Raw genomic sequence first — 24,117 nt, 5'->3', positions numbered from 1 at the left:
CTACTAAGCCACTCAGGCACCCCTGAATGCTAGTAATTTTAATGGCAGCTCGTCTTAGCTCATGTTCATTTGTGGAATTTATGCTTTCATAACTTTTCTGCATTTGAGATGCTGCTTTTTGTTTGTGATTTGAGCAGAATCAGATACATAGCTTTTGTGTTTCACAAACTTAACTTTTTGACTTAACTCTTAATGTTCTTTTGGATAACCCTAATCTGATTTAGAAGGTCTGTGTCCTCTCCTGTATGTTTATGATCACCTGTGGGAAACTTTAAAAAATCTTATACTGGTATGTTCCTTTTGTTTAGATAGTTGAAATTTTAGCTTTGCCAGTGTGACTTCTTGCTGTAATTTTCATTTTAATCATGTAGTTTCAGGTTGGCAAAGTGGTTTAACAACCTCTCCTCCCTGGCCCCCCTCAAAAATAGTGGAATTTGTGGCAGATTTTTTGCCTCTCTTGCTCTCTGATAGATTTGATTTTTTTTTTTTTTTAATATTAAGCTCTATGCCCCAATCTGGGGCTTGCATTCATCATTCTGAGATCAAGAGTCACATGCTCTACCTACTGAGCCAGCCAGGTGCCCTAGACTTGAATTTTTGGAGCAGTTTTAGGTTCATAGCACAGTTGAGCAGAAGGCATAGAGACTTCCCATATGCCTCCTGTCTTTCCACATGCAGAGCCTACCCCACTAACAAAATTCTGCATCAGAGTGGTATATTTGTTACAATTGACATTGTGCACAGTATCTTACACTGATGAAGCATTATCATCAAAAGTCCATAGTTTACATTAGGGTTCACTCTTGGTGGTGTGCATACAATCTGTGGGTTTTTACAAATGTGTAGTGACATGTATCCATCATTATAGTATCCTAAAGAATAGGTAGCTAAGTTGGTTAAGTGTCCGACTCTTGATTTCGGCTCAGGTCTTGATCTCATGGTTTGTGAGATTGAACCCCACGTTGGGTTCTGCACTGGTGGAATGGAGCCTGCTTGGGATTCTCTCTCTTCCTCTTTTTCTGCTCCTCCCCTGTTAGTGTGCCCATCCATGTGCGTGCACACCCTCTCTTCTCAAAATAAATAAACTAAAAAAAATACAAATTTATTTATTATTTTTAACCCAAGGATGGCTAGACTTGGCATGTGAATACCTTTTAGAAGGATTTTGCTTCCAGAAATGATTTCTGACCAGAAGAGTTCAAATAAAAATGCTTCAGTTCAAGGACTGTTGTACCCCCATAGAAAATATTTTGAACAGTATGTTTATATTTTGAATAGATCTTTAAAGCGTTTTTGTTAAAGTCGGTGTATTTGCTTTTATTCAGATAGGTCCTGCCATTAGTTTTACTTGTTTAGTTATAAAATGTTTTGCAGAAGTATTTCTCCCAAAGGTGAATGAAAACTGTTAGTTACTTGTGATTTATATGACCTTTGAAACTAGGTTTCTAAGGATAAACATCTTTTTTTTTTTTTTTTTTTTAAGGATAAACATCTTATACTTGGATGCCTTTTAGTATTCTGTATTCCAAAGCTAAGAAGACATTGTAAATCAGGCGTGCTTTCTACCTACTTTGCTAGGCACATCTCATGTCATGCTGTCTCTGGGGATGCCTTTTCCCTAGCATTCCAATCCCGTTAACTCCTTTCTCTAAACTCCTCAAGCAATTGCAATTTGTGCTTCTCAGTTTTGTGCCAAAGACTGTTTTATATATTCCCTAATTGTGCTCTGATATGCTAGTCTGATCTCTTAACAGTTTGTGAGCCTCTTTAGGGGAGGGGCTGACTCTTACCCTTTTTTGGATTCACCTCAGAATTAAGCCCAATTCTGGGTTTATGTGAGATAGTTGATAAATTTTTAGTTTCTGGTAGCTTTGTTTCTCTTTCTCACAACTGGGCATCTTTCTTTTCTTCCTGCCCCCTTTTCTTTATTTATCATTCTCTGGTTTTCTTTTCTGTCTTTAAATTGCTGAGCCATCCTTTGCTCTGCCCTCCTTTATTTTCTTTCCTTTCTCTATCTTCTATCCTAGCTTTATGTCTGACTATAAATATACTCATGAAATCACTAAGCTTAAATGCCAATCCTAATCAATATTAGAATATTTTCCTTTAGTCATAGTTGTAGGTTTATGGAAACACATGGAATATGTAAGGAATATAGTTCAAATATATTCTTTCAAACTGTGTATAATTGTTATAGGTAAAACTAGTTTTTGAATTAAAAAAAACAAACTATACATTACCTTGCTAGGATTAAGGCATATGAGAGCATGGTGAAATTGAGTTTCTTGTAATGGAAGTATTTTCAATACTCAAAAGTTTGTAGGCCTCAGCTTCAATGTGACTATTACATAGTTTTGGTACTAAGGTGCTAGGTGTTTTTATGTTGAAGTAATAGATTGCATTGATGCAACTTTACAGCACTTCTTGCTTCAAGATTCCGTGATATACAAAGTAATCATTTTTTCATATAGCAGGTACTGAGTAGTTAGACCATTTTCTAAGCATGGAGAATATATTGAATTCAGAAGGGTGTTAGTACCAAATACTGAAATGGTAAATGTACCTTCAAGTGGCAAAAATTTAGTACTAATAAAATGGCTGTGCTAGAAAGGAACTTAAAATTTGAGTTAAATATTTCAGCTTAGCTATTGACTTTTTGAACTAAACATTTTCCAATACTACCCTTTAAATGTAATCTTCTTTAATTTTAGCAAGATGAGTATCATATGGTTCATCTAGTGTGTACTTCTCGGACTCCTCCCAGTTCTCCAAAATCCAGCACCACTAGAGAAAGTCATGAAGCATTGGCATCCAGCAGCAATTCTGTGAGTTGTTTTGGGAGGAGTAAATGTTGAAATTTTCTGATTATCCTTTTAAGTGAAAAACAGAACGATTGGAGCTTGTGCATTGTGAGACTGTGTTTTGAACAGCTTGAGTTAGGCATCTAAACTTTGTTTTTAGAGATCCAGTGTAGAGTATTACCCCTTGAAGCTTGTTCTCCATGAGTTATAATTTGTGTATAGACTGAAGATCCAATCTTCAAGGTTTTAATTACTAAAATACTCAGAAAACAGAGTGATGATATGGTTATATAATTTAAAATGTAGGACCAGTACAGTTTCAAAAATACTAAAGGTACTTGATATACTGTATTATATTCAAGGTTCATTAAATTATTTAAATTTTAAGTATGCTAAATCATCTTCAAGTAGATGGCTCAAGGATTTTGTTTTTTAAAATGACTGGATTTGGGCATGCATTTCAATGTCAGGAAAAAAAATTTCTTATTCAATTCTTTCAGACTTGGGTATTCATTTTTCCCTTCTTATTTTTCATCTGACTAAAATTGTTTTGGAATTTTTTTTTAATAGTTGAACTTTTCAACCTAGTCATACTCTACCAGTTGAAAGACAAATCCTTTATGTTAAATTATTTTTGGTTTCCCATTATTTTATATGACACCTTTGATGATGAGAGAAAATGATTGGATGAGTGGAAGTTTGCTTTAAATTTCACGGGCAGGGAACTTACATACTCTGCCAAGTATACTTTTCTTCTTGTTAAGAGTTTAGCCAAAACTTTAAGGAGGGGATGGATCGCAGAGGTGGTAACTAGTTGGAGGATCTTTCAGTAATTACTAGTTAACTGCCTCTTTAAGAAAATAGATCCTTAAGCATGGCCTTAGTGGTGAGTATTTTCTAGTACTAGCTGTGGGAATTTAGCTTACATTAAACTGAGATATGGTTTGTCAACAAAGGCCAAGGGGTCTTTTCCTACCTTTCATGAGAAGGGACAAAACATTGGCATTGGCACAGAGTCTTTGGACGCAGTTGTGTTGCTTCAGTTTTTGTTCAGAAAGACCCCTTTCAACTTGTCATGTGGTTCCTCAACCATGATTTCATGTCATGAGTATGTATATTCAGTTTTTTCAAGGTGTGTTAGGAAAATCTGAAAAGTATCAAGGGAAACTTAAGTTGAATTCTCCTTTTTTTTATGGCTGAGAAATTTCAGTGGGATTTGAGAATGTCTTAAAAATCTAGTCATGAAAGAGTTAATAAGGTCAGAAATCATTAGTTCTAGCAAAATTAGGCTGTGCTGCCAAATGGCTATGCCTTTCTCCTATGATTTTTTTAAACTGAGTATCATATGACGCTGGTCCATTTAGTGAGCAATCTTGACAAACAGGAAGCCTTTACCAGTTTATGCCCCTAAGAATCACACTCTCTCGTAAGATATTTGACGCTGCTTTATGTGGAATAACCTCTTAAGGAAAGCTTTGTTAGTTTTGCAAAAAGACCAGTGTCCTTAGGACCTTTTACGTGGCAGGACTTAGAAAGGTAGACATATAAAAAGACATTCAGTAGGAAGGCAGTACAGGTAAAATACAATTTTAATGAGCTTGGAAGGATGTTAAAATTATATTGTCTCCAGCTATTTAAAGTGGGAGAACTACAATTTATATCAAATGTAATTGTGTTTTACATTTATGTAAAACTTGTGACACACTTTTCAAAAGGTAAATTGGGGTCATCTTCAAGGGGTCATATTTTTTAAAGTTATTGAATTTGGGAGTTAATAACATCATCAGAACATGAGAATTTTAAAATCTTAATTGGTATCTTGTTCATTCTTTGAAAAAACGTGTTTGTTGATTTTCTGAACTCTTAATCTCATCAGAATTAAAATATCGACCTATTATGGGCACATGATTCAAGTCAGCATATTTCTAAAATTCACTTTTTGCAGAGGTATTTCATAAATACATATTTAGCAATGTGTCTCAAATCTCATGATTGCAATGAATTAAATCTCCTTGGAAAAATAATTACATTTTTGTTGTAGAATTCAGATCAGTCAGGATCAACAACTCCATCATCCAGTCAAGAAACCTTGTCTTTATCTGCCAGTTCTTCCTCAGAAGGATTGAGGCAACGTACCCTTCCACAAGCACAAACCGACCCAGCACAGACTCATCAGTTCCCATATGTAATGCAAGGGTGAGTGAAATCGTAGCGGTGGGGCTCTTAAAAATCTGTTACTCCTGACTTTCTTGGTAGCCCCTTTGCAATAACCAAAGTACACTGGAAATTTATTCATAGTCTTCCTTCAACATTTTGAGAATTAGGGAGTTAAATAGAGTGGTGCTTTTGAAAGCTGGCAATACATCAGAATCATCTAGGGCAGTGCTTTTCAGACTTTAATTTTTGTGCTAATCACCTGGGGATCTTGTTAAGCTGCAGGTCTGATTCAGTAGGTCTGATGGGCCTGAGATTCTGTATTTCCAACAAGCTTCCAGGTGATATTGATGCTTCTCATGCTTTGAATAGCAAGGATCTAGGTAACTAAAACAGTTTCTTAACTTTTTTTTTTTTTTTAACCCAATGTCACTGTAGAGCTACTCAAATTAGCCTTCTGGGAAGCAGATGGGTGAGTGAGGATGTTCTTGGAAGAGTAGAAGGCCCGGTAATCTGTTCTTAAAAAAGTTCCACAGGTGTTTCTGATCAGCTAGGCTTGGTAACATCTGAGGTAGGGTAAAACTGTGATGTGTTAATAAAGACATACTAACCATTGTCTGTTATCTAGAGTCTTTGTTAGAGTTTATGCAAGAAGCTTGCGTATGGCTACCTTATATTTAGCAATATATATTTAGCAGGCCTCTTGGTTAGGCAGTTCTAGGGGGAAATGCAGCCAACAGCCACAGCACATCCTTCAGACAGCTCGGAGAGTAGGATCACGGAGAATGTGGTTTGGACCTGGCTTATATATGAAACCAGGGTACTTTACTGGGGTGCTCTTGAAGTAAAGGAAACGTGAGTAATAGGTTATTGAGATCGTTTTGTGTTGCATATCATGCTGTGGGATGTAGTGTGTGGCAGTGCTCCAGATCCACGATTGTGAAGCTAGAAGAAATAGGGAAATGGCTGGGACCTCAGAATGGTAGTATAAATGACATAACCAAGGAGTACTTTTTACTTAGAACTTTAGACTTAATTCCATTCTTTTTCTTTTATATTGAGTTATATTTGATGTAAAACATTATATGAACTTAAGGTGTATAGCAAAACTTAATTCTTAATGTTGAAAATCAAAGCTGAGTATATAGCAAAATGTAAGAAACTGATTGTGTCACATTTCTTTTTTTTAAAATATAATTTATTATCAAATTGGTTTCCATACAACACCCAGTGCTCATCCCAACGCATTGTGTCACATTTCTTGAATGTGAAGCTTTTTCTCTGAAAGTAAGTGTTTTTAGATAAGGCTAATTATAGACTTTTATGAAGCACCGATGAAACTATTTTTGTTTTTAGAAAACGATTACTGCAAAACAAAACTTAGTTACTTGTAGAAAGCAATGTTCTCAGGGTTTACGTTATGGAATGGTAGCTTAGAATATTTTCTGTCTTATGACAGTAATTCATTTCCTGTCTTTTTTTGCAGAGTAAAACAGTTTCAGTTCCTCTCAATTTATACAGTGATTTTACTTACTTTATTTGGTGGTATTGGTGGAAAGTGAGAGTATTATGCATATAATAAATCTGGAAGAATATATGATGACATGTTAATAATAGTTATCTCTGGATAATAAGATTTAAAATTTTTTTTTAATGTTTATTTTTGAGAGAGAGAGTCAGAGAGAGAGAGGGACAGAGACAGAGAGACAGGGCACGAGCTGAGGAGGGGCAGAGAGAGAAGGAGACACAGAATCTGAAGCAAGCTCCAGGCTCTGAGCTGTCAGCACAGAGCCTGACATGGGGCTTGAACTCGTGAACCGTGAGATCATGACCTGAGCCGAAGTTGGACACTCAACCAGCTGAGCCACCCAGTCGCCCCTGGATAATAAGATTTTTAACTCTCATACTTATAGTGAATGTATTTTGTAATAAACAAAACAAGGCCTATAAGGTTGCAAGTCTTTAGAAGAAAACCATAGATATTGTGGGAAAAGATTAATTTCTCTAAGCTAAGCTGTTGAGGAAATCAACTAGAGACAAAAGCATTCAGCTCTTAGCAGTGTATTAAGCAGATTAGAAAAATCTGAAATAATTGTGCTCTTTTTTTTTGCCAAATATAAGTATTAAAATGATGAACAATAAAACTTTAAAGATGTTACAGCTTTATTTAAGGAATCTATTACTAGATGAATAACGTTTGGTTTTACATCAGGAAAGCAATATAGTCTAGTGGCTCCAGATTCTGGAGTCAGCCTGCCTTGGTTTGAATGTATCTACTGCCTAGCTTAGGCAAGTCTTTTCCCTACTTTGCTTCAGTTTGCTCATTATCTGGAGATAAGAGTGCTTATCATACAGGATTTCTGTGTGGATTAAAAGAGTTCTTGTATGTGAAGTTTTTAGTGATGTGTTAGTAGTTACTTACAAATGCATTCATATTTACAAGTGAATGTTGTACAAACATTCAGCAAACAGATTTGAATGAATGAATGCCTGTGTTGGGTGCTGGAAAATAAATATATTTGAGAAGAGCACTTTGTGATATACAATGCAATTTATTGAAAGTTTAGTAAATAGGTTGTTTAGTTTAATAACGAATATAATTTAACTTAATCTCATAGTTGTAATTTTTTACTAATGAAGACTTTAAATCTCTCTTTAAGTAGATATTGTTTAACATAGGCCTTAGCCTTAAATGTGCAAGAGTAGTCAGTGATTTAGTGACGTTGATGAATTCACCAACAAAATAGAAGCTCTGCATTCCTTTTTCAAAATTCACTACAGCTTACGTATAACTAGTCACATGTTTTTCACCACATAGGTTAGTATTCTCAATCTTTATTGAGCTTGTTAAAACTGCTAAATCCTGGTGTCTATTCCCTGAGATTTTGAATCACTAGGTTTGTGGTGGTACTCAGGAATTTGCCAACTTAACAAGACTTTGGGAACCTTGCTTTGAGAAATCCTAATACAGGTGATTATTCACCCATATCTAGCTCTTGAAGAAACATGAGAAGACCAGAGCGGTACATGTACATCATTGTATTGGCTGTCCATTTATGATGTCACATTTATCAATCCTAACTGTTTTGGACTCAGTCTGTTGTGCTGTCACATTCGTTTACTTTAACTCCAAAAATTGCTGGTTGGGTTATAGAATACCCACTCTTTGTACATCACTTTTTCCCCCTGAGATACTAACAGCTTTGTTTTATAGTTAATAAAACTGAAAGCCTACTCATTGTACCTTTCTATATTGCTTGATTTTTTTTTTAAAGTAAAAATTGCTTTAGTTCACCACCCAGAAAGAACTATTACTAACATTTTTGTAATATCCTTTTACTTTTCTAAGTAAACTTTTAAAAATTTTCATTATTTAAAAAAAAATTTTTTTTAATGTTTATTTACTTTTGAGAGAGACAGAAAGACAGAGCAAAGCTGGGGAGGGGCAGAGAGAGGGAGACACTGAATCCAAAGCAGGCTCCAGGCTCTGAGCTATCAGCACAGAGCCTGACATGGGGCTGGAACTCATGAACCATGAGATTGTGACCTGAGCTGAAGTTGGACGCTTAACCAACTGAGCCACCCAGGCGCCCCTCTAAGTAAACTTTGAAATAAAACATTATGCTATTTTACTTTGTAAACTTTTTTTAAAAACATAATTTAGCCTGGACGTATTTCCAGATCAAATGTAAATCTACCACATTTAAAGTCTTGAGACATGTGTGGCATTCTGGATGAGTTCTTACATACACACTAATATTTTTTAGATTTTTGTTCCACATTCATTTAGGGTGATTTAGCTCTGGAGTAGACTTGGGGGTGGGAAAAAAGAGGGACGAGAAGGCTGTGCCCAAACGGCAAAATGAAAGCCCTGTAGCTAACCAGGAAGTTCAAAGACCAAATATTGTTATTTGAATGTGAACATGCATACTAGGCCCTTAATCCCCTTCCCACTACCCCAAGCAGTTTATCGAAATAGTCCTTCCACATATGTGTAGTTCTCCTGAGAGGAGATCCAAAAAGTACAAGTTTCTCCAGTTGTTTATATTCTAGTAATGCCTTAGTTTAACATCCTGGCTGCCACCCTGTGATCCTCCTCTGTACCCACGTCTTGTTTGAAACAGCCTTTGTTCAGCACTTTGCCAAATCATATTCTATTATGCACCACCCAATTCAAAGCTCATTCTTTCCAGGGAGACTACTTTGATGTACCCAGAACTTTTTATCTTTCCAGCTTTATGTCTGCATATTTCAGCATCTGGTGTCCCATTTATTAAAAGAAAAAATCTATGATTTTTAATTATGTGGATGTGTCAGTTTGCCCACTCCTCTGTTGATGAAGAATGTTTTCAGTTGCTTTTACTGCAAAATAACCTTAAAACTCAGAGGCTTACGACAACATACTCATTTTTCTTGTTCACGAGTCTTGTTAGTCACTTGGGACATCTCTGCCTCAGGCTGTAGGTTGAGTTCTGGTTTGTTTCATGTTTCTCATTCTCTGGACTAGAAACTCCCCAAGACATGTTCTTCTTATGACAAATGACGGGACTGCAAGAGGGGAAGCTAACCACTGAGCACATTTAAAACCTCAGCATGTGTCATGTTCACTAACATTTCATTAGCCAAAACGAATCACATGGCCCCGCTCAGTAGCATTGGGATTGGAGAGGTATTGCCAAGTTACCAATGCCGTGCTGGCAAGTGCTTAGTAACTGGCTTTTCCAGGGGGGATATTAAGCTAATTTGTAGCATTTGCTGATTTCTCTGGTCTTGAATACTTTCATTATGGCAGATTCAAGATACCAAGGGTTGGCTTACAAAATTCTTGAACTTGAACAATTAGCTTTGTGAGTCAGTATTAGCTGGCATGGGCCAGCTTTGCCACCGTGTGTCAGACAGTGTGCATGTATAATCCTGTTATAGAAGAGTGAAGAATTGGGGCAATATTCTTTTTTTTTTTTTTTAATTTTTTTTTAACGTTTATTTGTTATTGAGAGACAGAGACCGAGCACGAGTCGGGGAGGGGCAGAGAGAGGGGGAGACACAGAATCTGAAGCAGGTTCCAGGCTCTGAGCTGTCAGCACAGAGCCCGACGCAGGGCTTGAACTCATAAACCGTGAGATCATGACCTGAGCCTAAGTCGAATGCTTAGCCTACTGAGCCACCCAAGCACCCCAAATTGGGACAATATTCTATCAGAAATTTTTGGGTTAATTGCTTCCCACTAAACCTCACTATAATCAGTATTCTTAGATACTTACATATTATCAGTTTTTCTTTTAGGGTAAGTTGTGAAAAAGAGAATTCCTGGGTCAAAGTGTTCTTAAGACTTTTTGAGACTCTTAAAGACTATTGTAGAAGTGCAGTGAATTTGTACCAGTTTATTCTAATAACAGCTGTCCATCCCTTTACAGATATGTACTTGCCAGTCTGACAAATTGGAATGTTCCTGTTTTAAGACATGATAAAGAGACATTCTTTTTGTTTTGGTTTGTGAAATACTTGTTGGTGTGTTGTTATTTTTGAAAATTGATTTGTGACAGTTCTTCATGTAAAAGAATATTAATAATTCTTATGGAGCACTTAGTACAAGCTAGGCATTGTATTAAGCACTTATACATGCTATAATTCAGTGCTAGACATTGAATTTTATATCAACTCTGTGGTCTAGGTACTATTTTCTCCCATTTTACAGGTGAGGAGAATGAGGCTTAAAAGATAGCTATGTAGCTTGCCTAAGTTCACAGAAGGGGTCAGCAGTGGAACTAGAATTCAAATCCATATCTGACCTGAAAGTCTGTATTCTTTTTTTTTAATATGAAACTTATTGTTAAATTGGTTTCCATACAACACCCAGTGCTCATCCCAAAATGTGCCCTCTTCAATACCCATCACCCACCCTCTCCTCCCTCCCATCCCCCATCAACCCTTAGTTTGTTCTGTTTTTAAGAGTCTCTTATGGAAAGTCTGTGTTAACAGTCTTTTGGAAGTGACTCTCTGTTTTGTCAATCATTAGTTTTAGTATTTTTTCCTAGATTGCCATTTGTATTTTGACTTCATTTATAATGCCCCTCTCCTCTCCGCCCTCCCATGCAAAACCTTTTTCTAGTCAGATCTCCTGGTCAGATTTTAAGTATTGGTGACCGAGTAAGCAAATCTGTATGAGGATCTTGTAACTTTCTTCAGTATAAGTTTACTTTAGAATTTGCTGTATACTAGGCATTGAAGACAGGAAAATGAATTATGTACTTGCCCTCAATAGAAGTAGGTCAGATAGGCAAATAAATTACCATCTGCTGATGTGCTCTCATGGTCTTGTAAAAAGTTCTGCAGGAGCCTGGTTGAGGAAATGACGGTCTCTGAGTGAAAGAGTGGGGAGGGCTTCTTGGGGGTAATTGGAGCTGATTTTAGGGGATGTTCAGCAGGTAGAACAAAGCAAGTGTGGGGAGTCTTGAAAAGGCATATTCTGGGAACAAGGTGGGTATTCCATGCAGTTGCTGCATCTTTGTGTGGAGTAGTAAGGGAAATGGGGCTGACTTAACAGGTTTTTTGGAAAGAATTTGTTCCTGATTATTGAAGTTTGCAGTTCCTTTTATCTTCTCTCCTTTGTAATTCTTAACTTTAAAAAAAAAGTACAGGGACGACTGGGTGGCTCAGTTGATGAAGCGTCTAACTTTGGCTCAGGTCATGATCTCATGGTTCGTGAGTTCGAGCCTCGCGTTGGGCTCTGTGCTGACACCTCGGAGCCTGGAGCCTGCCTCAGATTCTGTTTCTCCCTCTCTCTCTGCTGCTCCCCCGCTCACGCTTTGTCTCTCTCTCTCTCTCTCTCTCTCTCTCTCTCTCTCTCTCTCTCTCTCTCTCAAAAATAAACATTAAATAAAATAAACATACTAATGAATGTCTTTTGGTATAGCTTTTCAAGTATGTATTTGTGAATGACAGTCTTTCAAGTTCTTTGTTTTTGTCGTCTTCTCTGTTGTGCTCCATTTCCATGTGTTTCTGTGAATTTCCCTGACCCCTTTTTTTCCTGTGTTTTTATCGAATAGTACTAGCTGGTATAGTCTGTCTGAAAAGGAAAAAAAAAGCTACTAGAATTTGTGTTATCAAATGATTTCCTCCCACATGTGTATATCAGCAGTTTCCTCACTGACTTTGCCAAGGCCAGAGGGAGAGGCCAGGTTATCCATTTACTTTCCTTGAATAAAGAATATGACATTTTGTATGGAGACAGGCATATTTCAGATTCCAAATAGTTACATTTTCCCTGTGTTCCTGCTATTTTATTTGGCTCTTTGCAAAAAAAGCAATACTTAATTATTTTGAGTTATAAAAGTATATGTATATATATTATATAAGTATAATATATATTATATTATATTATAAAAGTATATATATATTAAATATTATATTATAAAAGCATATGTATATATTAAAGAGTTCGGGGAAAAAAACAAGGAGGGGGAAAAAGTATCCCTGTTTAATCATCTAAAGACAGCTATTTGTTAACATTTAATGTTTCCTTCTAGTATTCTTTTCTTTGCAAATGGTTTTCTTTAATATAGTTGTGATTTTTACCTTGTTAACATTACATTTTCATTTAATGTTGAAAATTAAATGAAATTTATAAGTTTCTAGGTTAGTTGCTTATAAACAGTACTTTATTTCAGAGTTTTCTTGCTATTTATATGTTGTTGTTAGACACATATTTATTGTGCTAAATCCTGGACATATTATAAAGGGTAGAGCCTATTCCCTTTTCTTAGGAGCACAGAGTCTGGTCAGAGAGACAGGAAAGTAAACAGGTAATTCATTTTTTAAGTTATTTTCTAAGAGGTGGTACCTGTGAATGGTACCATTTTTAAAGTGAACGAAGTATGCAAAAGTTTCCTTCTTGTGTCTCCTATGACACAAGCTATCCATGATAAACTGTGTGTGTGTGTGTGTGCCTGTGTATATGTGGGTATATGTGTGTGCACACATGAGTGTGTGTATTTAACACAAATAGTAGCGTACATCCTATACTGGCCTACCTTTTGTTTTTTTCACTAAGTATATTAACATCATTCCCTATTAATACACAAGACCTGTCCCATTCTTTATGAAGTACGCAATTTTCCATTATATAGATTACTATATGTTTTTAAAGAAGGTTTTTTTTAAACCTTCTAGTTTTTTTTTTTTTAATGTTTATTTATTTATTTAGAAAGAGAGTACATGTGTGTATATGAGCTGGGAAGGGACAGAGAGAGAGGAGACAGAAAATCTCTAGTAGGCTCCACACTGTCAGAATGCAGCCTGATGTGGGGCTCAATTTCACGAACCGTGAGATTGTGACTAGAGCCAAAATCAAGAGTTGGACACTTAACTGACTGAGCCACCCAGGTGCCCCTAAATAGTTAATATTTTTAGTCACTGCTTTTTTAATTTTTAAAAATTTGATTATACTTTTTAAATATTCACAGTAGAGAAAATATAATGAACCCCCATTTACCTAACACCCAGCTTCAACAACTGTTAACAACAGACCATACCATTCTTCATCTGTTTCCCCTTGTTCCTCCTTTGTTCTTGGGCTGGATTATTTCTAAAGCAAAACCTAGACATCTTATCATTTCATGTGTAAATACTGGGTATCTGTAACAGATAAGACAGATATAGACTATAAGAAAATCTTAATCAGAATACCATTAGAATACTCAAAAATTCTTTAATATCATCAACTACCCAGTTCATGTTCAGTTTTCCTTGATTGTCTCAAATGTCTTACAGTTGTCTTGATTGAGTCAGTGTTCAGAGAAGTTGACATATTGCATTTAGCTGATGTTTTTTAAAACTCTTCTAATCCCTAAATCCCTCCTGCCCCCACTTTTTTCAAAAGATTTTTATAATGTTTATTTTTTATTTTATAGCTAATAGTTGCTATGCTTTTCATAATATTACTAATATAAAATGTCACTTGGTTAGAGCAGAGATGTGAAAATTTTTTCTGTGTTTCGTATTTAAGTTAATTTTGAGAAGCAGAATTACTTGGGCATCTGGGTAAAAGTGAATATTTTTAAAGGTGTTTAATTTTGTAAAATTGTTTTTTAAAGTCTATTCCAGTTCATCCTGTTAGCAAAGAGTTGGGTTTCACTTATACCCTTGAGAGCCAATACCAAATATTGGCAGACGAAAACAAAAGTCTTTATTTTAACTTGCCTTTATTTGGTGTCCTAATGATTATTTCCAGTTTTATGAATTCTTTATATAGGAAGTATATTAACTTATTTACTGAAAACATTTTTTTGTAAGCTCTGTCTCCTTAAATTTTATGTCATCAAATAATGTGGATTCCTTTTTTATGCTTTCTAATATTGCTTATAAGTTAGGAGAATCTTCTTCCCTCCAAAGGCTTGATAAATAATCAATTCCAGTTTCTTCTAGATTTTCTGTGGTTTAACTTTTAATACTTTTATTTTAGTTCATTTGAAACTTACTTGAGCATTTGGAATGAGATGAAGCTTTAAACTCCTTTCTCTTCACCACTTATTTGGTAATCACTTTTCCCAGCATGAAATAATTCTCTATCATGTTGTTTAATGATGCATCCTCTGGAATATATTAAATTCTTATATAATATGTTTAATTGATCTATAACTATATATTTTAATAACTTATTATTGAGTAAATATGAATTTAATAAGTAACAATATTATAGTAATAATAGATTAATTATAATAGTATATTATAAATATAATAATAAATAAATAATAAATATTTAATAAAATAATTATAGTAATAATAAATTATTTAGTAATTTAGTGTCATGTAAATCCTTTATTTCTTGTTTTCTGGAGAGTACCAAATAAATACATAACATCTTGTCTGAGGATAATCAGCACAACTGAAAGTTGTAGTATGCCAGCTTGGGTCTGGAATGTGTCTTAGCAAGTATATAGTCCAGTAGTTTTTAACTTACTGCAGAGTAAGGGAGGAAGCATTTTGGAATCATCTAGGGGAGTTTAGTAGTTTTTTTTTTTTTTTTTTGGCAACATATTTTTGATAATCACCATCTGTTCTCAACCACTGTAGGGTGAGGTAGAAAGCTATAATAACTTTTTTCCAAATGATTGTTAGTGGCTCTTTCTTCCCTTGATCTTTAAAAACAGTGACAAAGCCCAGACTTCTGTTTTACAATTGAAGTAATGGACTTGTGTGAGGTTCTATTTCTTAGCTGTAGGGATTGGTAGATCTGTACTTTCAGGGGGATGGGTTTTTTTCTTTTTTCTTAGTCGGGAAAACTGAGAACATTTAAAGTGTACACCTAGATATAGACTCCCCTTGTTGCTAAGACTTGATTTAGGTGCCTTTCAGATTTGCTTAGATGTATCAGCTTATTGATGGAGATTCTAAGATCTTTATACAAGTATTTTATAATGCTTCTCTGTTCCAGTGGCATGGCTTTCTCTCCAGGTTTAATCAGTGATTGGTATCTTTGTAAAGGAATAGCTGAGTTAAATTTCTTTTCCTTTTCTTATATGGGACTTGTTTATCAAGAGCTGGGAGGAACTCTCATGGAGGCTTCTCTGCTTTTCCCTCTTAATTCAGTTTGTTGGAAAGCTTGGAAAGTAGGGGGAGCAGGGCTCTATTCAGGAAGTAGGAGGATTTTTCTGAGGATAAGAGCGCTGTATGGCTCCCACTACTGCTCCAAGGATGAGAAAAGTTCAGTTAATATGTAGGGAGGTTGGTGGCTTACCTAGCACCAAGTTGCCTTAAGAACAGATAAGCCTCTCAAGCTCTTTTGAATTAGGTTTCTATAATCAGTTATTGCCAATTGTACATGAACAGTCTTTTGAATATAATATTAAAAATTTATCAATTTGTTAATGATTTTTGTCTCACTCTGGTTAGCCCCTACTTATATCAGCTAAAGATAAGGTTCAAGTGATATGAAGAAAAGGAGAGTTAGAAAATTAACAAATTCTGCATTTACTCCATATGCTTATCCCTGTGGTTGTCTTGATATATGTGAATTTCCACAAATATTTATGTATTTTGGAGTTGTATTCAGATTTAGGGGTAGGGGAGAGTAAAAATAAAAATAGCTAACATTTATTGAGTACAGACTAACAACCCTGTGAGGGAGATTCTGTTATTAGCTCCATTTTAGAGATAAGGAAACACACATAGAGAACTTAAATATGACTTCCACAAATTTTACCAAGTTAATAGGCACTTAACATACTTTTAGAATGCGTGTATAAGTATTTACTGCTAATCTTGGTTTTTTAACTTAGATTTTTTTTTACAGATTGTATAATGTTTATTTTTATTTTATAGCTAACAGCTGCTATATTTTTAATAATATTACTAATATAAAATATCATTTGGGGAAAAAATATCATTTGGGTAGGACCCCCATTCCTCAAAACATTTGGTCATGAAGTTTATTTTAGGGCTTTTGGTTCTTATTAAGGAGAATGTACTTAAGATACAATGAAAGTATTTTTGTCCTTTTCTGCTGAAATGAGAAGATAGCAAATGTTTAGTCTTGTCACACATTTTGTGGATGATTTGCTTTATTTTCTTCTTAAAATTGGGCTGAAATGTTAGTCATTCTATACACTTGGAGTCAGGGTCATTTTATATAAGCAATTTTATGTAAGACATTAAATATGTCTTATTTGAACAATGTTGAAAATATTTTTCTTTTCAGTAAGATTTAATGTATTTTGCCAATGGGTGGCTTATACTTAAGAAATGAAAATTCAGAGATATGCCTTCAACTTTCAGAGCTTAAAAAGACATTTCTTTATCTCTTTATTGCAGAAATGTGGACAACCAGCTTCCTGGGCAAGCTATTCCAGCTGGATTCCCAGTGTATCCTGCTTTCAGCCCGCTGCAGATGCTGTGGTGGCAACAGATGTATGCTCATCAGTATTATATGCAATAGTAAGTTAATTTGAGTTCAGTTTTTTGCTCAGTGTGTCACTTCCTTTTTTCGTTTTTCATCCTGAGTAAGTTGATTTGGGATTTCATTTACTGATATATTTCACTGATTTTTAAAAATTATTATGAGAATGAGTTTGCCAACATTTTAGCAGATACTTTCTTTTAAATTATTTGGCTAAAGAACACCCGAAAAACAAATAATCCAGTGAAGAAATGGGCAGAAGACATGAATGGACACTTCTCTAAAGAAGACATCCAGATGGCCAACAGGCACATGAAAAGATGCTCAATGTCGCTCCTCATCAGGGAAATACAAATCAAAACCACACTCAGATACCACCTCACACCAGTCAGAGTGGCTAAAATGAACAAATCAGGAGACTATAGATGCTGGAGAGGATGTGGAGAAACGGGAACCCTCTCACATTGTTGGTGGGAATGCGAATTGGTGCAGCCACTCTGGAAAACAGTGTGGAGGTTCCTCAAAAAATGAAAAATAGACCTACCCTATGACCCAGCAGTAGCACTGCTAGGAATTTACCCAAGGGATACAGGAGTACTGATGCATAGGGGCACCTGTACCCCAATGTTTATAGCAGCACTCTCAACAATAGCCAAATTAAGGAAAGAGCCTAAATGTCCATCAAATGATGAATGGATCAAGAAGATGTGGTTTATATATATACAATGGAATACTACTTGGCAATGAGAAAGCATGAAATCTGGCCTTTTGTAGCAATGTGGATGGAACTGGAGAGTGTTTTGCTAAGTGAAATAAGTCATACAGAGAAAGACAGATACCATATGTTTTCACTCCTATGTGGATCCTGAGAAACTTACCAGAAGACACTTCTGGGGGAGGGGGAGGAAAGAAAAAAAGGTTAGAGAGGGAGGGAGCCAAAACATAAGAGACTCTTAAAAACTGAGAATAAACTGAGGGTTGATGGAGGTGGGAGGGAGGGGAGGGTGGGTGATGGGCATTGAGGAGGGTACCTGTTGGGATGAGCACTGGGTGTTGTATGGAAACCAATTTGACAATAAATTACATACATACATACATACATACATACATACATACATACATAAATAGGCTACAGAGAAAAAGGTTCACATCCAGTTCGCATTAGCTAAACCTATTCTCTCCTTCTCCCTCTCTCCCCTACATTTATAGCAGTACTGAGATGCTTTCTTTAATATAACATTTTATCTATTTAAGAGGAGAAAACTTAGGAAAGTTTTACTGGAAGGCAGCAAATCTACATGAAGAGATAGGAAGTTGAATGCAAAAGGGAATCATATGTCATGGAGGTTCATGTTGATGTGGGGCTCAGTGGAGGCTTGTATGCTTCCAGACTGTTAGTACTTCAGTAAGTTTTGCTTCTGGTCAGCATAGATCTTACTTAGATCTGAGTACGGTTTCTCAGCCTTCATTCTTCTGGACTTCTGTGCATTCATTTAACATTTCTAGCTCCTCTTTGATGTTCTCCTCTCCTTGTTTCTGTGATTTTGTTATCCTCTTCATTCTTTTTGTCTTTCTGATCACTCGTGTTGTGTCCTTGAGGGCCCATTTTTTCCCTTCTAAATGGTAACATTCCTTGTTCAGTTAGACAGATATTTGTGTACTTGCCATGTACCTTAGGACACTCAGTCTCGTAAAGAAGACAGGATTCAGTCCTGGACCAGTCCTCTTGGATTTCTTTCATCTGTGGCCTTAGTTGTTAGCTCTCTGTGGATGACCCCTATGCTTCATCCTGGTTGCTGGAAGATTTCCATAGGGAAATTTGCCTTTCCTTTAAATTCAGGATGTCTAAAATTTGACACCACCATCTTCTTTGTGTGTGTGTGTGTGTGTGTTCAAGAAGGTTTATTGTTAGCTTTATTGCCTATAGTCTCTAAGATGCGACTTTATTGTGCCTTTGCAAACAGGATACATTTCTTAAAAAACTGATCAAAATTTCCCATACATATAGCTCTATATGATAGATTATAGTGCAACACTATTTTTCTTACATAATTATAGAAATACCATAGAATCCAAGAGTACAGCATAAGCGAAAGAAATACAATCCTTAGCCATCTGAGCAAGATGACTTGATGAGTTCTTTTAGTGTAAGTTTTGAAAACATGGAGGAGAGAAAAAAGATACGTGCACTCTGCAGTCAGGAGCAAAATACATTAACTACCTGTTCCTTGCAAGGCACAGGTGGGGGTAATGGTAAATTTCAGACACCACCATCCTCTTAAGTGTCTTCTCCTTCCTGACTTGTCAGTGACAGAGTCTCTTTTTATTCATCTCCAGGCTCTTAACCTTCATCAGCTTTGACTCTGCTTTCACTTATCCCTGAACCCAATAACTTACCAAGATGAGTTAACAATATGTTGTTTCTAACTTTTGTTCTTCCCCTATATCTTACTTTCAATATTTTGCCTAGATATTTTCTCATTTTGGACCTACTTTACTGCAACTGTTCTCTCTCTCTTTAGACTCTCTACCATATTTCATCCCAGGCTAATGTACTTCACACAAAATTGAGCCAGTCATTCCCCATCCTCCCAAATGTCTGATGACTCCCTTACCTACAGTGTGAAGTCTGTATCCTTATCCTTACTCCAGACCTTACCCCATTAAGCTGATCTGCTTCATGGTCCTCATATCCTAATGTTCTCTTGCATAATCCCTTGGCTGCAGACAGGCTATTTGTACCTTACCTATTGCTGTGGTAATAGTTATCATTTGAGTGACTGCTTTGTGCTTAGTACTGTGCTAGATTCTAGATGCTTTCCACCCCTAGTCTCATTTATAACCTCCTGAGAACTGTGTAGGGTAAGTGGGGCTTATTGTAGCTTTCTAAATCATACAATCTTACGTACATTATTTACCTTCTGAGCCTTAGGTTCTCTCCTCTAGTGAAGTAACTCACCTATGAATCAGAATATCTATGAAGTAGGGAGTGTTTTGGAAACTAAAAAGCCCTATACAGATACAAGATATTAGCATGTTAAATAGACTTTTGTAGCCTGGGAAACTTCTGTTTTATTTTATTTGCTATCTTGATTTTTAAACATTTTATCGTAGAAACATTTCAGCATGTGAGAGTATAGAATAGTAAAATGAATCCCTGTGCACTCACCACCCAGCTTCAATATTCATCAGTTCTGTAACTTTTCCTTTCTGTGCTGGATAATTTAAAGCAAATCCCAGATACATTGTTATTGTACTTGAGCCTCTTATAGGAAAATTTATTCTTTCAAGCAATCAAATTATAAGCAAACTTCAGGACCACAGTTATTCATAGGTTTACAAGTACCTATTCCAGTGGTTCCCAGATGGATTTCCCAAAAGTCAGGATTGGGGGTTGTTATCTGAGATCTAGTTAATATCTTAAAATACAAATTATTTATCACTGACAATGGACACACAGGGTAAATGATTAATGTACATTTTTAGACCTATGTTTCAAAACATGGCTCTAAGGGAGAGGTGGTGGGTACAGTGGTAGTCATCCCATTTGGAAAAACAAAAGTGGCCGTTAGTGAACAGGTTTGGAATAAGATTTGGTCATTACCTTAGAAAGTAATTTAATGAAAGAGAGAAAAGACAGTGATTGCCATGGCCTTCTCATCTCTTCCACCTCTCCCCTACCATCTTTGTGAGGCTAAGAGAATATCTTTTCCTGAACTACTCACTCCTACCATCACTCTTGGCTCTACTTTTCCACTGGGGTGTGTGCTTGCCTAAGAAATGTGGTACAGGAGTTGTGATACTTTGTGCTAGGTTTATGAAAAATAACGTGTGGCTCCCCAAGGAAGTTTTACAAAATATAATATAGTATGATAAAGTTTTCTTTTTCTTTTTAATACTTCTTTTGTTGAATATTTCAGTCAAGCTGCAGTTTCAGCTCAGGCTACATCAAATGCCAACCCAGCCCAGCCTGCTGCTTCACAGCCTCTAAATTTGGCACATGTTCCTGGAGAAGAAGCTCCACCAGCTCCAAACCTAGTGGCCCAAGAAAATCGACCCATGAATGAGAATGTTCAAATGAATGCACAGGGAGGTCCAGTGCTAAATGAAGAAGACTTCAATCGAGACTGGCTGGACTGGATGTACACGTTCTCCCGAGCTGCAATTCTCCTTAGCATTGTATACTTCTATTCTTCTTTTAGTCGTTTTATCATGGTAATGGGAGCCATGCTGCTGGTTTATTTGTGAGTGGTGTTCATTACCTTTTTGTGGTTACTTTTAATTACTTTCTAGAATAGCACAGAATTTGGCATATGGTGGTCTGTCCTGAATGTTGAGTGAAGGAATATGAGTTTTGGATTCCATATATCTAGCACCGAAATCAAAGCAGGTTATGTTGAGTAAGAATGTTTATCAGAACTGTACAAGCAGATTTTTCCTTTACCATCTTTCATAAAAATTATTAATTCAGTTAGACATGCTCTGTTAATTATTTAGAGCTTGAAGGGTCTGAGGTATTATTGTATAAGGATGTTCTTTTTAATTATAGTTATCAATAGTAAATCCTATAGGTATAGGCCAGACTTCTTTTTGTAAGTAGGCTTTTTCTTGCCTCCCTTTCCCCTAAGAGGCAAAGCAATGTGTAGTTGAATTTCATTTTGAAAAATATCAGAAAAGATGTTATGATTCCCAGTACATTGAGACATTAAGATAGATAGGTTAGATATTAAGATATCTGGCATAGAGCCAGTTAAGCCCATGGTAGATTTTTAGACTTAAGTTGATTCTTGTTTTGCTGTCATTGCTTTGAGAGGGGTAGTCCTTGGCCCGAAGTAGGAGATTTGGTCTTTTCATTTATTATAGTTGAAATCATTTTTCTGTTGTAGGGCACTAATGTTTTATAGCATTGCAAATAAAAACAGTTGCGACTTATTTTCTTTTCTCTTTATTTTACTGAACAGACACCAAGCTGGATGGTTTCCTTTTAGGCAAGAAGGAGGTCAGCAGCAGGCTCCCAACAATAATGCCGAAGTTAACAATGATGGGCAAAATGCCAACAACCTAGAACTTGAAGAAATGGTATGCTAACGAGGTTTTTGTATACTTCAAACATAGATATTTCCTCAGCAGAAGAGACCAACGTGATTAAAGAATCTTGGGGTGTTCCACAAGTTTTTGTGGAATGGCACATGAAGAAAAGTTAACATAGAAATTGTGTGATTTTATCTGGGAGAACTTAGACTATAATACAGACTATAGTACGGTCAGGAAGAACTAACATTATTCTTCCTAAATATAGCCTAGAAAGAAAATTATGCACACAGTGAGAATTTATTGTTTTACATTGGCAGTTACATTCATCTCAAAGTTCCTTTTGAACTTGAGCACTGAGGAATTTATCAGTTTTGGATTTGACAAAGATTTCTGACGGCCGGGTATATACTACTTCCTTATGACATTGCTCCTGTTCCTTCTCTCTGTAGGGAAGAATCCTCTCTCTTTCTGTCATGAGTTAATGCTAGCTGTTCATATCCCTTAGGAGTATGTTTCTTGTTTTGTTTGAAAGGAGCGTCTTATGGATGATGGGCTTGAAGATGAGAGTGGAGAAGATGCAGGTGAAGATGCCAGTGCAATTCAAAGGCCTGGTTTAATGGCGTCAGCTTGGTCTTTTATCACCACCTTCTTTACTTCACTGATACCAGAGGGGCCTCCCCAGGTTGCCAATTAGACCTGAAAAACTGTGCCAGCTCCGAAGGAGGGTCTGACTTTAGGAAAGTGTTTTAAATAACAGTGCAATTTCAAAAAAATTTATTACTTTCTTTTCATCATCATGTACAGGGGTGTTTTTTTCTTTAAGCTTCTCATGCATATGAATATTTTAAGCACAAATGGACTACTAAATGTGTGATTTTTTTTTTTCAAGATCCTAACAGAACATAGTATAACAATATTGGTCTTCCAGATTTTATTAATTTCAATTATGTATATTCTGTCAAGGCAGATCTATTTGTGTGTCTTATTTCTTTAAAGAGCTGCTTCACATATAAGTGTCTATAGCTAATAGCCCAGCCCTTCAGTGTGTAATTTGAATAAATATATCTATTTTCTGTGAATTATCCTGAAAGTTTTAAACAGAATGACCTCATAGTTTTTAATAAAGAATACTATTTACCTAAAATGTGCTAGCAGCATCTTGCCCAACCATAAAGCAATAAACTTCTCAATAATCTTAATTTTGACATTTGGATAAATAATGGAAACTTTCTATTTTAAGGGCATGTATCCCATCAATTGGAATTAGTACCTTAAAAAAAAAAAACGGCAGCTCTTCAATGGAATTAATAGTGATATAAATGTTTGATACAGGCAGTACTTTTATAAAATATGCTGGAAATTGCTCCCTGTAATTTTTTTAAATAAAAGGTCAATTATGGTAAACTGTCTTATGGGATATTTGTTCAGATTCTTTAATAATGTACCCATTACATGCCAAAATCTATATACATTTCAGTAGTTGTTGGGAAAAGTTGCTGAAGTCTTCAAGTTCATTTTCATCTCTTTATGTTCCAGATGGGTGTCTCTTCATTCTCAGTCTGAAACCTTGCTGGTCTTTTTAAAAATCCCTGTGAAGGCCAATTCAGTGTTTTATAAGAAGGGTGTAAGTTTCTCATAGGGTAGCTAATTAAAATTAACAAATGAGGATAGGAGAACTTACTATGCAAGAACTTTATCTGACATGAAATGTATTATAAAGTTGTATGAGGTACTGGTCCAGTAATATATGATTAGATAATACAACAAAATAGAAGAGTAAGAAAACATTCATGAATGCTTCTCTAAGTTGTTTACTTAAAGCGATAAAAGTGACATTTCAAGGGATAAATTGAAAAGTAAAGTAAAATTGAAAAGTAAAATTACAGATACACAACCTAACCTTATGCCTTAAAGAGCTGGAAAAAGAACAGCAAACAAAACCCCAAACCAGCAGAAGACAGGAAGTAATAAATATTAGAGCAGAAATCAATGCTATCGAAACCAAACCAAACCAAACCAAACCAGACAGTAGAACAGATCAATGAAACCAGAAGCTGCTTCTTTGAAAGAATTAACAAAATTGATAAACCACTAGCCAGTTTGGTCAAAAAGAAAAAGGAAAGGACCCAAAGAAACAAAATCAAGAATGAAAGAGGAGAGATCACAACCAATACAGCAGAAATAAAAACAATAATAAGAGAATATTATGAACAATTATATGCTAATAAAATGGGC

At 35.7% G+C, this 24,117-nt stretch overlaps 1 protein-coding gene across 2 annotated transcripts in view; it reads left to right on the top strand.

The window, feature by feature from the left end:
• Positions 1-22,679, top strand: part of HERPUD2 (HERPUD family member 2) — a 34,354-nt gene extending 11,675 nt beyond the window's left edge. For both annotated transcript variants that reach the window (XM_042969873.1, XM_042969881.1), the window contains 6 exons: positions 2,712-2,825; positions 4,843-4,997; positions 16,764-16,886; positions 20,769-21,092; positions 21,810-21,927; positions 22,415-22,679. In XM_042969873.1, the coding sequence (XP_042825807.1) occupies positions 2,712-2,825; positions 4,843-4,997; positions 16,764-16,886; positions 20,769-21,092; positions 21,810-21,927; positions 22,415-22,576 (996 nt within the window). In that variant the 3' untranslated portion in view covers positions 22,577-22,679. The remainder of the gene's footprint in view (positions 1-2,711; positions 2,826-4,842; positions 4,998-16,763; positions 16,887-20,768; positions 21,093-21,809; positions 21,928-22,414) is intronic.
• The last annotated feature ends 1,438 nt before the right edge of the window (positions 22,680-24,117 follow it).

The sequence above is a fragment of the Panthera tigris genome, chromosome A2 (assembly GCF_018350195.1).
Source record: "Panthera tigris isolate Pti1 chromosome A2, P.tigris_Pti1_mat1.1, whole genome shotgun sequence".
NCBI classification, from domain to species: domain Eukaryota; kingdom Metazoa; phylum Chordata; class Mammalia; order Carnivora; family Felidae; genus Panthera; species Panthera tigris.
This window is presented reverse-complemented; position numbering and strand designations above follow the sequence as displayed.